The 15,550-nt window shown below is 46.5% G+C and overlaps 1 protein-coding gene across 1 annotated transcript in view; it reads left to right on the top strand.

Moving 5' to 3' along the window:
• The window catches only part of Col22a1 (collagen type XXII alpha 1 chain), a 245,719-nt gene extending 232,745 nt beyond the window's left edge, over nt 1-12,974 (top strand). The window contains exons 59-64 of the mRNA XM_087898834.1: nt 277-321; nt 3,713-3,892; nt 5,828-5,894; nt 7,841-8,023; nt 9,815-9,892; nt 11,940-12,974. Of these exons, the coding sequence (XP_087754960.1) occupies nt 277-321; nt 3,713-3,892; nt 5,828-5,894; nt 7,841-8,023; nt 9,815-9,892; nt 11,940-12,127 (741 nt within the window). The 3' untranslated portion in view covers nt 12,128-12,974. The remainder of the gene's footprint in view (nt 1-276; nt 322-3,712; nt 3,893-5,827; nt 5,895-7,840; nt 8,024-9,814; nt 9,893-11,939) is intronic.
• Nucleotides 12,975-15,550: the final 2,576 nt, after the last annotated feature.

The raw sequence follows: 15,550 nt of genomic DNA, 5'->3' as shown, positions 1-15,550 counted from the left end.
TCCCCAAAGGTGTTCCAAGGGGAGTTGAGTTTTTCTCTAAGGAAGAAGAAATCAAAGAAGCCACACAATTGGCTCATGTTGTCCCAGCTCAACAATGAACAGGGTCAGGAGTAATGGAACAAAGACAGAGTGGCTTGATTGCATTTCTAGACAGACCTGGTTTTTCTCCAACACCCCCTTTCCCCAACAAGTACTGTATAAAAGAATCAAGAAAGTCAAAGACAGAGGCACAGATGGCCGTGGTGAAGTGACTAGTCTCCTGTTATCTCATTGCAGGGTGCTCCTGGGAAGCCTGGAGAGCCAGGAACCAAAGGCGAGAGGGTAAGTGGGGGTGTGGAGCTGTCTGAGTATGCTCAAGGTGACCTCCCTACAGTCTCAAGGGCAGAATTTATTCAGGACAGTTAATAAGCAGCGCCACTGCACTGCGGTCTCCTGCAGTGGCCTTCCATGAAACATCTCAAGCCCTGTAAGTGCCGCAGTTCTTTTATCCCAGGCTGTCACAGTTGGTTTCCTTTCTTGTTTCTTTTTGATTCTTATTTTGAGGAATAAAATCATGACCGTAATTATCAATGCAAGGCAAGTGTTGGGAGACTCTGACAGATTCCATGCTCACCATGTGTGAAGGCGCATGCAGGATGTGCCTGGCTCCCTACGTGCCAATTTGCTGGGAGCCAAATTTGTCATTGGAGGTGACAAGGGAACAGATTTTCCCATAATGAGTCGCCTTGGCGCCACACACTGAAAGCCTTTCTTTACATTTCATTTCTCCAAAACCCAACAGGGGAGAGTCATTTTTTTCCTGCAGAAGTGCTGGAGGAGGCAGGGAGCATCCTTACACTCACACTCACACTCACACTCACAGGCTCTCGCTCCGTTCAGGGCTCTGCATGACTGGTTTTCCCGCAGTCCTGTGTCTGGTCAGCTGTCAGGATGTTGTACTACATGGATGGTAGCTGCTTCCCCATCCCCGCCCGTGCTTGTTTTCCGTGGTCCTGCAAAGAATTTATGACAGCTTTCTTCACAAGTTGGATGGGTGGCGAGCTGGCAGGCATTTCCTGCAGTTTGGGAAGAGAGACATGGACGTGGTGTCTGGCATTCGTCCCTTCCCCTCGTGTCTCTCCTGCTGATGACTTTAGTTTCCCCGTCCTGAGACCGTTCGATCATGAATACTGGGACCTTGCTCTTGCCTGCCACTGAGATGATTTTCTCCTGAGAGTGTCCCTCTGGGGTCTTGAGAGTGATTGCCAGGGAGTTTGGGCATGAGTCCTGGGACAGAGCCAGGGCATTGCGCCCACAGACAGATCTTCATACGTGATCAATAGCTGGGGAGCTTGTCTGTCCTCTGTTAAGTGGTTCCATGGAACCTTGCCACCAAGCCCTTAGATTCCTCAGCCCTTCATCCTGGGAATGCTTAAAATAGGGGGCCTTATCTTTTAATTGTGAAGTGATTGTAACAGGAGGGTTATGGGATAGAAAAGATGTGTCACATGTGTGGTGGTTCCTGACATCCAGGTAACTCAGGAAAAAGGTGTTCTAGACCTGAATCCAAGATCAGACCCCATGGAGTGTATCAGACCTGGAAGACTAGAGCTCCTCCCTTGGGTTCACCTAAAGTACAATGTAAAATGTCACTGATATTTTTATTATTATTGAAAAATGAAAGCCATGCAGGGTCTGGGTTAAAGAACAGAATTTACAAGAACGAATGAATACAGTGGAGCTCAGATATCCCTCCCACCTCACCCCAGAGCTCCCCTTCCTGTCTGCCTGTCTTTCATTCTGGAGCCTGGGTACACAGGCGGGGGTGCTCCAAACATGCATGAGCCTTCACTTTTATTCCCCCGGCCCCAACACATCACAGCTTCTCCATGCCATGTTTCTGTCATCCCTTGTTTTAGCGCACACAGTAATGACATTTTAGAACAATGAACATGCTCTGTTACTTCTCAGAGACTCCTGCCTTGCCTGTGGCAGCACCACATGTTTGGTTCTGCCTTGATCCTCCTTCTCTTTCCTGCCCCTCCCTTCCTGTGCTATGTCACAGTAGCTGTGGCTCCATTGTCCTCTGATGGCCTTAGTAAGGCTACTGTGTATTCAGACCTCTAGCCACTGAAGCTTGCTGGCCAGATACAGTAGAGTACAGAAGAGCAAAGACTGGGCTGCCTGCCCTGAGATTGCTGTGCCCCAAATCACTGACCCAGAACTTCAGGATCTGATTCACTGAGTGGAGAAAGGGGGCCTAGGCAATGCACTACAGAGTGAGCTTGCCAATCCTACATGGACCCGTTGGAGCTGAGGGTTGGCTGGCAAAGAGAGGCTGCTGAGCTAATAGACTGTCCCTCCTGTTGACAGAATCCAAACCCACTCCAGGAGTGGAGTGACAGCTCGGCCTCAGTTTCCATAGCTAAGCAGCCGTATCCAGGGATGCACAATTGGGGTTTGGCCTAGGACTAGGAAATTATTTTGTGTGTTTCTCTCTCTCTCTCTCTTTCTCTCTCTCTCTCTCTCTCTGTGTGTGTACATACACACATGTTGTGGTAGTACAGATTGAATGTAGAGCCTTGTGCGTGCCAAGGAAGTACTTCATAACTTAGTTATATCTCCCAAACTTGTCGTTTGTGCCCTAACACTCTCACTAAGTTGTCCAGGCAGGCTTTGAACACACTGCAGCCTGACTGACCTTAAGCTTGCAAACCTTCCACCGTGGCCTCCTGAGTAGTTAAAATGACAGGCCTATGCCATTAAAATAATTGAAAAGTCATCCTTTTTTAAAGAACATGTAAAAGGATGGCTGTGTTTCTCCCCTTTTCTTTGTTATACCTCTGTGTGCATGCGTGTGTGCGTGGCATATGGTCCCTGTGTCATCTGCATATGTGGTGTGTGGGGTGATTGTATCGGTTCATGTGTACATGTGTATGTTCTGGCCAGGGCTTGGCATTGGGTGTCTCCCTCAATCACTCTCCATTATTTGAGATAAGGTTTCTCACTGAATCCAGAGATTACCAAATTGCTAGGTTGGCTGTCTCGTCAGCCCAGGGGTCTGCCTGCCTCTGGCACCAGATGTAACAGTCACACCGGGTTTTTGAGATCCACATTCAGGTTCTCATACTTGTGCGGCAAGCTATGGAGTTATCTCCCCAGTCCCCTCCCTGTCATCCTTCCAATTAAATACCTAGGGAACGCTTCCACTATGTTTTATGTCCACGAGGAAAATTTGTGGGTATTTTTGTTCTTCTCCAGCTTTTGCACACTGCGGACACTGCTCTACAGTTTGAATTTTTCATGTAATAATGATACCTGGTGGCCTGTCCATATCATCCCTCATGAGCCGCCCCAGTGCTGACAACTATAGTGTGCTCTGTAGTATGAGAATACTGGTCCTCCTGCCTGCTCCCATGGCGACTGCCCTGTTTGTGGCTTATTTGAGAGGGTGGGTTTGAAACGTTCTCCTACTGAGTTGCACACATACTGTGTAAGGTAGGAGTCAATCTCTGGGCTCCCTTGCCCTGTTTTGTACAATAGGGACTATGGATGTGCTAATTCTTGGCCCTTCTTACTTGAAGTCATCCATGGCTCACTCAGTACTGAGAACCCCCTCCTCCACGCCTGCCAGGGCCCCAGCGGAAAGATGACAGTACCTTGGATTCCCCTTGTGTGTCCAGGTCAGTTTCCAGCACATACCTGCTTGATGGTATTCTTCTCTCCTGTTTAGGGAGACCCTGGAACCAAAGGTGACAAAGGATTACCAGGAGGAAAGGGCCAGCCTGGAGACCCTGGAATCCCAGGCCACAAGGGTCATACTGGCCTGATGGGTCCCCAAGGACAACCAGGAGAGAGTGGCCCTCCTGGGCCCCCAGGGCCACCTGGTCAGCCAGGATTTCCAGGACTGCGGGTAAGGATGGTAATGAAATTTCAGACACAGATTCCATGGGAATGGTGGGGAAGCAGTGTCTGTGACCTTCAGGGCATACGGCGTGTAGAGATCAGGCTTCTGGGGTCTGGCTATATGGCAAAGGGGAAGAGTGCTCCCTCTCTCTGAGCCTGTCCTTTGAGAAAATGATCTTGAGATTTGTTAGGATGAAGGGATGTGATGCACATAACCCAGGAGGTGCTCAGAAGCAGATTCTCTTCTCTGCTGTGCCCTCTGCCCTGGGGTTGATGAGTCTCAAGGCTTCATTCCTTAGGCTGTAAATCCCATCTTCCTTGGCACCCCGAGAAGAGGTAGTGGAGAAGATGGGATCTCAGTGGTCCAAACTCCATGGTGGCTAGTTCACCATCTATTCGCTGTGGTCCTTGACTTTCTTCTCTATGCCGCCCTGGGCACTGAATATAAGCAGAGAGCCTGGTTGCTTTCCACATATGTCATTCTATTGGCAGAATTTCTGTTTCCTCCTCTTTTGGGTCACAGACACAGACTGCCCACTAGATAAGAAGAGCTGAACTCTTGATGGGATTTATTGTCTAGTCCCTGTGACCTTTTCTTCTCCTCAGCATCAAGCTTAGTCATCTAGAGAACTTTATGTTCCCTCAGCATAGACATGGCTGCTCCCTGTCCCTGCCAGCTGTGACACTCTGTGGTTTCATCACTTGCTTCTGCCTGTGGTGACTCTTAAGAATCTTGTTGCCTAGAGCCTGCTTCTCTTGGCCAAGACCAGGGCAAATCAAAAGGACTCATTTGGCACCCAAACCCCCATGAAGCCTTGCCGAGCTCTGTGTGTCCTGTGCTGTGGGAGCAACGGAATATCTGAGCCCGTTACAAAGGTTCCTAACCAGATAAGCGTAAGAGAACAAGGGAAAGAAACATTCCATGCAACTTATTGGACTGATGGAAGCACAAGGGCCCCAAATCTCTAGGATAGCACTACTCTACATGACTCACACAGGAAAGTGAGCCTCATAGGGCATAGAGAATTCTTTCCTAGGCCCTTCTGAGAATTGTTGCCACACTGTGAGCATTCAGCCTTTCTTGTAGATAAATTCCTCAGCTTCCATGGATCACTCATTTGCATGTGGTCTGTATGGACATGACAGATCTGGCCCTGGGGAGTATATGGCCAAGACACCAACCAGGAGACTGACACACAAGCTCGCATAGCAGGCAGTGCATAAGCTATGTTCTGGAGCTGGGCAAGCCATCTTGCCCACAACCAGTGCGGGGCTGGCTTTATGGGCATAATGGTTTGTACTAGGAGGAAATAAACTGAAGAATAAATAAAGGTCTTGAGGGAGAGACATTATGGATCAGAGAGTCTCGGGAGCACACTGCTATGCGGATGGAATGGCATGATCTGAATGGCAGAGAGGAAAGGAATGGGCTGCAGATTCCTAATGGGCTAGACAGAGGGTATGGTTGCCCATATCTGTGCTACTCACCGGCTTCTTGATTTTGGGGGTTACGCTGGGGGTCTCTGATGAGAGTTACTGGGGAAACAAATAACTCTCCTTCCTTCCTGTGTTAGGGTTCTAGTGCTGTGAAGAAGAGATGCCATTACCAGGACAACTCTTAGGAAGGAAAACATTTGATTGGGGGTAATTTATCGTTCAGAGATTTAATCCATTTTCACCATGGCAGAAAGCATGGTGGCCCACAGGCTTATATAGTGCTAGAGAGGTAGATAAGAGTTCCACATCTGGATCATCAGGAAGCAGGAAGGGCAAGTGAGCCACTGGGCCTGGCTTGAGCTTCAGAGCTCTCAAAACTCACTCATCCTCCCCAGTGACACATTTCCTCCAATAAGGTCACACTGACCCCAAGGCCACACCTACTAATAGTTTCACTTCCTATGGGCCTATGGGGACCATTTTCATCCAAACACCTCCATCCTAGGGCGAGTCTCCATCCATTGACACCCTGCGGCGCCTGATTCAGGAAGAGCTTGGAAAGCAGCTAGAAGGTAAGTAGCTGGACTCCATTGCATCATTGAGAGTAGGATCCCTGCCTCCATCATTGAGTGCCAGGACAGCACCCTCGGGACAGGCTAATGTGGAGCAGCGGGCTTGAGTGGTACCTTGAAGGCCCCGCCTTATTTAAACTGAGGCCTTATCCTCCAGAGCCTCCCTCAATAAGTCGGGTCTGCAACTTCTGCCTTTTCACCTCTAATGAAGATGACACCTAGTGAATGGTGACAGCGGATGTCACCATCTTCTCTGTGATGATCATCTTCCACTTTCTGTGGATTCAACCATGTGTCTGGTTAATCACAATGGTGGGAAGGCTTGCAGTTGGCCTCCCTGCACTCCAGGGGAAGAGATAAGTCAGGAGACAGACAAGCTGGCTGCAGTCCCTCAGAAGACTTCTGTAATTACCTCAGGCACAGAGGGCATTGACAAAGGGCAGTGACTCTGCCTCACATCACTCTGAGGTGGGGAATGGGGTGGGATGGTCACATGGGGCAGCAGTAACAGCAGTGCAGGTGTTCCTGTCTCTGGAGGGTTCTCAGGGCTTGAACATGTGACCCCTGGCAGCTTAGCAATGGCCATGTGAGACAGCATGGTTTTTGGGAGGGTGATGAAGAGCAAGGAGCCTGAGCTATTGGTCTATAAGGCTGGGATTCACAACCTCGGTATCTGCACTATCCTACCAGGGTCTATTTAGTTCCCATTTCCCCTATGATAACAGCTTAGAAGATTCTCACAGTAACCCCATTGCATGAAAGAAAAGGAATCCCTGCTTCCATGGACAAGCACACCAGAAGGTTCTTCCATACACAGGGCCATGCCTCAGTCATTGTGTGTCTCAATTATTCAGAATGCCCTATATATGAGTGTATGGACAGAAAGTATCTCTCCCATGCCCTTCTGGAGTCTAACTGAACATGGATGGTCTGTGCATGAGGGAGGTCAGGGAAAGGCAGGAGACAGACTGGAGAGAAGGTAAGTCCCATAGGGCAGGACAAGTCTGAGGACTGACCGTTAGGGTTCCACATTCTACCTCTTGAATGTTAGACTCATTAGTGATAGAAAGACCTTTGCCCTAGTGCAGGGCCAGCCCCTGGTTTTAAATGGATCTGGGAACATCTGCTGGGGCGAGTTCCTCCTTCCAAACAGTCTTTGAGGAGGACACAGCGAATTCTACTAGAGATAAGAAAATCAAGACTCAGAAAAGTTCGGCAAATGGCCATGGTCACTAGGTTGACTCCACAGAGCCCTGGCGCCTTGTGAAGATGCAGTGGCAGAGAGAGTCAATGAGTCAGTGAGAAATCCCACCTCTTTCTTAGTCTTAAACAACCAAACTGTTAGTCCTTATCCTGGGCACTCCATCCGTTGGACAGGCATTTGGATCCAGCTCTCTCTGACTATACAAACTTAGGTGGTTTTTGGTAGTTGCTAGGTAATTACTGAGTTCCTGGTCCATCAGGAAAGTGAGTCCACCCAGTAGGAGCTCTGAGTTTTAAATGGATTCTGTGTTGCTTGCATCACAGATGTGTAAACATCTCTAATTAACAGCTCATTTATCACTTCAGTTGTAGATAGAGAGAAACCTGATATCCAAATGTTTAAAGTCAATAAATAGCTTTTTGTACAAGCCACTTCAACATCCCATGCCTCAGTTTCCCCAAGTGACAGTCACGGTAACTGTTACTACTGCTACCATCATCACAAGCTCCAACAATGCTGCTACTGCCAGGACCAATGCTACTGCCTCGTTAATACTGCTATTCTTTATCCCTACTGTTGCTGATGCTGCAGTGGTCCACATAGAGGTGTGTGTGCAAGGGCTGTCTCTTGTCTGCACTCCTAGTTGGTTTTGTTCCTTATTTCCAGCTTGTAGTGAGCTGCCACCCTGTCCCTCATCCTCAATCCATTCTTCACAAATGTCTCTGGTTTTCCTGGTCCATAGCCAAACTTGCCTACCTCCTGGCCCAGATGCCTCCTGCACACATGAAATCCTCTCAAGGCAGACCTGGTCCCCCAGGACCTCCAGGAAAAGATGGGCTCCCAGGCCGGGCAGGCCCCATAGGTGAACCAGGCCGACCTGGCCAGGGTGGTCTGGAAGGACCCTCCGGACCAATGGGCCCCAAAGGTGAGTGGGGCGCATTTCAGAAATTGAAGGCTGAGCGGGGACTTGAATGAGGGGTGCACATCCGGCAAAGCCTGCATTATTCAATCTTGTTTTCATGCCCATCAGTTCAGCAACACTGAATTTTGGCATCATGTAATTTTTTCATACATTGAAGATTTTCATACTTGACAGTTTTGAGAAATTATGCCAGGAAGATTGAAGCTGTTTTCTCCTACTTTCTTGCGTTCTCTCTATCTTCCTCGCTCAAGTTACAGGGGTGATGTAAATGCGTTCTTCTCCCCTCACCCAGTTTGGAACTGACAGAGTGATGTGACGTTTAATCTCCAGGCAATGGATATTCAATATCAGCTTTAAAATCCAACCAAATGACTTTGCGCTACATCTTAACTGGGTGCTGACTGTCTAACTCTCTGGCTGGGTAACCTATCTGAACCCTGGAGCTCTGCACAAAAGGAAGCTCTCCTTCAAGTAGAAGAGCCTGTCCCAGATTTACAATGGCAAGAAGGCCAGAATGCTTTTCTTGCAGGCGAGCAGACATGAAGAACAGAAAGGAAGAACTAGACTCCAAACTTCCCAGCCTGGGATCCACTCCCTCTGATGAGCGAACTTAAGGGTTCCTTTTAGTGACCTTAGGCTAAGGAAATGAATGATCCTAGCATCTTTTCTTTTGATTTCTCATATCTTTGTGATTGTTTAGTCATCCATCCCCTGTGATATTTCTTCTGTTTAATAGTTAGTGTTTTTGTTAAATTTCTGTGCTCTTGACTATTGGTATTAGTTCATCAAGCAAATTACACAAAATAAATATCTGTAGGAAGCATAATTTATAGACTACACTTGTTTGTAGCAGAATCCTGATAGATAACAGTTAAAACTGAAGATGAGGAGCTGGACAGTTGGCTTTGTGGTTAAGAACTTTTGGTGCTCTTGGAGAGGACATGGGTTCAGTTCCCAATGCCAACATGGCTGCTCACAACTGAAGTTCTGGGGTACACAGTGCTCTCTTCTGCCCTTCATGTGTGCCTTACTAGGCACACATGTGGTATATAATAAATTCTTTAATTTATCTGCCTAATTCCTTCTTCATGAAGGTTCAGATGAGAAGCTTCGAGTATACTGTCAAGGACGCCAATAATGGGGGCACATATGCACACTGTCATATGTGTGACTGAGGGCACTGATAATAAGGGCACATATGTAGGTTGATATGTGTATGTGTATGAGTGAGGACACTGATAATGAGGGCACACGTGTAGGCTAATATGTGAGGACACTAATAAGGGCACACATCTAGGCTGATATGTGTGTGCGTGAAGACACAGGTAATGAGGGCAGACATCCAGGCTATATGTGTGTGGCTATATGTGTGTGCATGAGTTGTGAGTGTGTGAATTTGATTGCCTGTGGCTTAGTGAATATGTGCTTTGTATTTACTTCTGTGTGTGTATGAATGTGTAAATATGTATGTATCTGGATGGATGCAGGTGTTTGAATGAATGTGTATGCAGAAAAAAGTACATCAGAAGTGTGTTCAGGAGAAATAATCTATTTCTTTCAGGATTTACATATACATGTTTTGAGTCTGAAAAAAATATTCTTGCGTGTGTGTGTGTGTGTGTGTGTGTATGCGTGCACACGTACATGAGAGCTGGGGTATTTTACAGGAGTGTGTGTGAACAGGATAATGTATGTTTCAGTGATCTTGGGCTGCATCTGTGTTCTGTGGGTTGGGATTTCCAATCTCTGCTCTCATTAGTCTGTAGCACTCAAGGTGTGTTTTCTTCCCATCAGGTGAAAGAGGAGTCAAAGGTGACCCTGGCACACCTGGAGTTGGCCTCCGAGGAGAAATGGGTCCCCCTGGAATACCAGGTATAAAAGTTCAGTATCTCAGACTGGGTGGACATCAACTATAGAGGCAGAGCACAGGGCAGTACTCCTTCTTGTGGGAAGAGGAGGGGCTGGGCCACTGTAAGGAGAAACAGAACACTCATTGTTTACTGAAATATTTCTCAAGTCCTTGAGGAATACCTCCTAAGTCAAAAGTCTCAGTCACTTATTTACTGTTTAATAATAACCAGAAGAAAGGATATTAGTGTTTCCAACAGAAAGATATGATAAATATTTGTTCATTACATGTTGTACCCATGTCCTGAAAAGAAATCACATTATGGGGCTGAATATTTGGCTCAGAGATTAGGATCACTGTCTGCTCTTGCAGAAGATTTGATTTCGGGTTTGATTTCCAGCACTCACACGGTACCTCACAATATCTGTGACACTTGTTCTAGGGGATTTAATGCTTTTTTCTGGTATCCACCAGGACTGCAAGCACATGGTACACATACATGAATGCAAGAAAAACAGAACATACATAAAATAAACATTCACTACAAAGCAAATCATTTCCCAGAAATATACAAAATTATTATGTTCCAATTAAAAGTAATAAATGACCAAATATCACAAGAAATGGTCCTAGGGGAGAGAGGGATTAGCATATGCTAAATGAGACTAGGCATGTTGGAGATACATCTCTATTTAGGACTTTCCTTCTACATTTTTAACTCTCCTTAAGTGGTAAGAACTCCACAGGCAAGGTGACATTCATCTTCTGAAGACCCCACACTCATTCATTCCCAATTAGTCTTTCTCAGAATCTACCCAGGGAACCTTAGCCAAAGGTTCAACCAAACTAAGCTCTCCTGAAGGTGAGGGGTTGTGAGGTCTTGGGACTTTCACTTCTGAAAGCTAAAAACTGGGAAAAATGGCAACCAGTTGACACTGCCTGATGTCCACACTGGAAGAGCTTCTGAGGACAGCGGTTATCACACTGGAAAGGAGGTGTGAGTGTAGAAGACCCTCAACTCTAGGTTGTCACATTCTACCTCACAAACAGCCATGGGAATGTGTCTGTATGTTTTTAAGTATATGTAGGCATCTATGTATGCATGTATGTGTGAATATGTGTTTGGGGAGGCAGTGCTAGAAACTGAACCGAGGCCTCATGCATGTTCTACCACCACCACCACCACTCCCCGCCAGCCCTGAGGATTCTACTGTTTAAATTTAACACTGTCACACTTACTCTGGTTCATCTTTGAACATTTGACCAACTATAACTTAACTTTAGATTTTTTTTCTTCCATGGTTTTCCACATTTGCTACAATTGGATACCTGTTCTTATTTTTATTAGAGTTGATTTGGCATAAATATTGTTTATATATTGCTGCCTTTCAAATAGAATATAATAGAAATGCTATCCTGAAATAGGAGAACTTGTAGAAAGGCAGAGTGAGAACCATCTGGAAGAGGACGCTTATAGAATACCTGGCAGGTTACCCCAGCGTGAGGTCAAGTCAGGGGCCATTGTCAGTGCATCTCAGCGGGAGGCATGGCAAGCACAGCCGCAACAAGGACTTCTGGGAAGCCGGGCTGTGCATTAAATAGCGGTTGCCAGAGCATCGGCAGAGTTGCTGAATGCTAAAGACACTCACAATGGAAAGGTTCACTTTTTGTCTACTTTACAAAAAATAATTTGACAGAGTGCTAAGAAGCGAAGGAAAATGTAGCATACCCAAGCGCAGGGCCCTACTTTCTCTTCTGACTTGAGTGGAAAGTTTACACCCAATGGACTGCACTCACCCATTTCTGATTCTCCTTCATGGTGTCTGGATTCCTTCCCTAGCTCAGACAGGGAAGGGAATACCCCGCTGCTTGCCAAGGCGGTGCCCTGCCTGATGCTCACATGCACCATCCTCTTCCTCAGTCTAGAGCACCGGGCAGAGGCCATTCTCTCTGAGTGCAAGTTGAATCCTATTTCAAATCATTTCAAAAGATGACAGAGATCTTTAGCTCCTGGATATGAACCTGCTTCTGAATGTGAAATGCCTTCTTTTCTTTTTCTTTCTGGATCAGGTCAACCTGGGGAACCTGGCTATGCGAAAGATGGACTCCCAGGAAGCCCTGGTCCTCAAGGAGAGACAGGACCAGCTGGACATCCTGGCCCTCCAGGCCCTCCTGGCCCTCCTGGCCAGTGTGACCCCTCCCAGTGTGCGTACTTCGCCAGCCTTGCTGCCCGGCCAAGTAATGTGAAGGGCCCATAGAAGATTCTAAAACATCAAAACACTACTATGGATTTCTGAAACTTGAACTCAGAGCTCAGTGGGAAGCCAGAAGCCTTGAAATATTTCAGATCCTTTTTTTCTCTCCTCACCTTCTCTTTGTCTTTTTTTTTCCTGTTCCCCTCTCTCCTACTCTTGCCTCCTTGCCTTCCTACCCTCAATTCCATCTTCCTTTCCTCAGAGACCTCACAGTTATTAAAACCAACAGATGCTGTCAGTTAGATTATTAATATTTTTATTGTTTGTTATTTCAAATGTTAATGCTTCTGGGGGAGCTACCTCGTAGACAGGAAGTGGTCTCCTGGCTCAGCTCCCCTGCCAACACCAACTGAAGTGTGGCAGCCAATTCTGAGGAACCCGCGGTGCTATGCAGCCCTGACCACACCCTTGCTGAATTTACCTCTTTCCTGGAAAGGAAACTAAGGGACGGAACCCATGAGCTTCTTTTCTCAGCTGTGCCTAGAGATGGCCCAGGGAAAAATAAGTTGGGAATCCTTGTCTCCCAGGAGAAACAAGAAGCAGAATGAGGAAGAGTTTGCAGCCTGGAAGAAGGCCTTGACCTCTGGACTCAAGGTGCATACCTGGAGTTCAGAACTACCCTGGGCGTGGGCTTCCTTGGTGCTTCAAGCTACTGGAACCAAAAGGAGTCACACAGAGGGTTGTCCATGGCTTGTGTCTAGGCCCTCAGTGGACAAGCTGGTGCTGAAGAAGAGTTCTGGAGTCTGAATTTGCTTCTTAGACATGGCCTGGATCCCTTCAAGTTCCTCATGCTGGTTTCACTTGTGTGAATTTCAAAATAAAGGTTTCCAGTGGTCACTTGCCTATCTTACTTGTGGTGGTTCTTTACTGCGTACTTTATCAGTCACATCTGTGTATGAGTGTGTGTGTGTGTGTGTGCGCGTGTGCGCGCGTGCACTTAACTCTGATCTTTTGGTCTAGAATTCCTCCAAAGCTCTCTCAGGTTTTATGTGGATATAGTTGCCTCACGTTGGTGTGCCATTTGTAAATGGAGACTGCTCCCTTGTTTCCCATCCTCTCTGACCCAAATAATCTCACAGAAACTATATTAATTACAACACTGCTTGGCCAATAGCTTAAGCTTCTTATTAACTAACTTACATCTTACATTAACCCGTTTCTATTAGTGCATGTATTGCCACGAGACTCAAGGTTTACTGGTAAGGTTCTCTGGTGTCTGTCCCCTTTGGAGCTACATGGCATCTCTTTGACTGTGCTTACTTTATATATGTCTGTTCTGATTTCCCACCTGACTTTATTCTGCTCTGCTATAAGCCCAAAGCAGCTTCTTTATTAACCAATGGTAATAAAACATATTTACAGCATACAGAGGGAATCCCACATCAACTTAGCAGTTCCTGATGACAGAGAGAAGCAAGCATCTTTGTCCATTTTTACTTTTTATGTGTACGTTTTCTTTGGTAAGGTGTCGGTTGAGAGATTTTTGTCATTTGTTTAAATCTTGTTAATTTGGGGTTTTATTGTATATAGTAGCTCATGGCTATTTCTCAGAAGCCTGACCATCCTTGGTTCATGGATTGCTGCAGAGCCTGGTGTCCTTGTCCCATCCCAGAGAAATCATTGTTGAGAAAACAAAACCAAATGTGTCACATTAAAAGTACAAAGGGTGGTCCTTCATCATGAGACTGAGGTTTCTCTGGTTTTTGAAGTTTAAAATGACTCATCCTGGAACATACACAAGTCAGGTGCCCAGCAGCCAGGAAATAGTTTCCTTCTCCCCAGTTATTGATGTAACCTTCAGGAGCATCTGCATGCCCGGGGTCCATAATCTGCCGCCTCAGGCTGGGGGCTCTGGGGCTCTCCACCATCATTCTTTAAAAGAGTATCAGAGATCCCTTGCTTTTATTCAGAGGGCTTGGCAAATGTGCTTCTCAGAAATGTCACACAGGTAAAAAAGATGTCCAATCCAACAGGGTGTACTTCTGGCTGCTCTATGAAGTGGCCAGAGTTGCCACTTCATGGCTATTTTTGTTTCCTTGCTTTCTCTCTAACCCATTGTGAAGATCCATATTGGGGGCCTCCCATCAACAGTATTCTGTAGCACAATGTACACCTTAATGTGTCAAGTTATAGATGGTGAGCTAGTAAAGCCATTTAAAGCCCCAGACCCAGCTGAGATGTGTGAGGGGAGGACTAAGGCTGTCTTCAAGGTAGTGGCCTGAATAGGTGTAGGGAAACCAAGTGATGCCTCAACAACCATATCCAGACCTGTTCTCCATTGTTGCATGCAGACATGTTCAAGGTGTTCTCGGCGACTGATTGGGTCACTCTCTTCAAATCTCATAGCTTTGAGGTTGGAGAAAGAGAGACTGACAAGGAAGACAAACAGTTCTGATGGCTGTGCTGGAAAAGAAGGCCTTGGACAACTTGACCTTTGACAAGCAAGTACCCTTTGCTTAATGGACAAGCAGTTGTCATGGAGATACCTCTCGGCTTGACTGGCCTGCTTTCGCCTTGGCTTTCTGCTGTAATGCTCTTTGTAGTCACACAAGAATGGAGTTGCTGGCAGGAAGGGCTCTGCTGGCTGCCAAGCAGTGCCTCTGCTCTGAAGGTCCTAGTATGTGGGATGCAGAAACCATGGGTATCCTTTAAGTCCTACAAACATGGTCCCTGGTGCCAAGATACTAAAGAGAACAAGTTACAGGCCCATTCTGAAGGAACCCAAAGTCTGATAAGATTTGTGCGTTTGTAACTTCAAAGGAAAGTGTTCCTAAACAGCACACAGTGGGACAGGTATACAAACAATATCTCATAATTTGATTAGTTGCACAAATGATAAGATCTACAAATATAACAGAATTCTTGACAGGAAAAGTATAGATGTCACCTGACAGTTGTACCTATTTTGCGCCCATATTTTTGTCTCACAATTGAAAGGGGGTGGGTATTTCTAGCTTTGTTTTTGGTAACTAACAATATAAAAAAAATCAGAGAGATGTGTTGCTCTAGCCACACAGCAGTTGATAGTCAAGCCCTGAATACCCTTTGGACTCTCAGGAGGTCAAGTTCTTCTGTCTGATTGTTTCAGTACAACAGCTGTGCTGAGTTTGAAACTGATACAGTTTTAATTATTCAGTAAAGAGTTGGCCCCTCCATTTGATGAACAGCCACACTGAAGCTGTCTAGTTCCAATAATGTTTCCAGGCAGCAACGGTGACCTGATTTTTGATTGGAACCCATAGAAGGAAATCATTTCGGGGTGTGTGGAAGCCCTACAGAATGTGACACGGCCCTCCTAATCGTAGATGGGGTGCTGAATCTCACAGATAGAAGGGCAGCCCACAGCCACACTCAGCTCTGCATCTGCTGGAGCAGAGAAGGCACTGAGGGGAGCCTAGGGGTGAGCCAGCAGTCTGGATATGGTCC

Source organism: Myodes glareolus, chromosome 19 (genome assembly GCF_982192425.1).
Source record: "Myodes glareolus chromosome 19, mMyoGla1.1, whole genome shotgun sequence".
Taxonomy (NCBI): domain Eukaryota; kingdom Metazoa; phylum Chordata; class Mammalia; order Rodentia; family Cricetidae; genus Myodes; species Myodes glareolus.
Note: the sequence above shows the minus strand (reverse complement) of the source record. Positions and strands in the feature narration are given on the sequence as shown.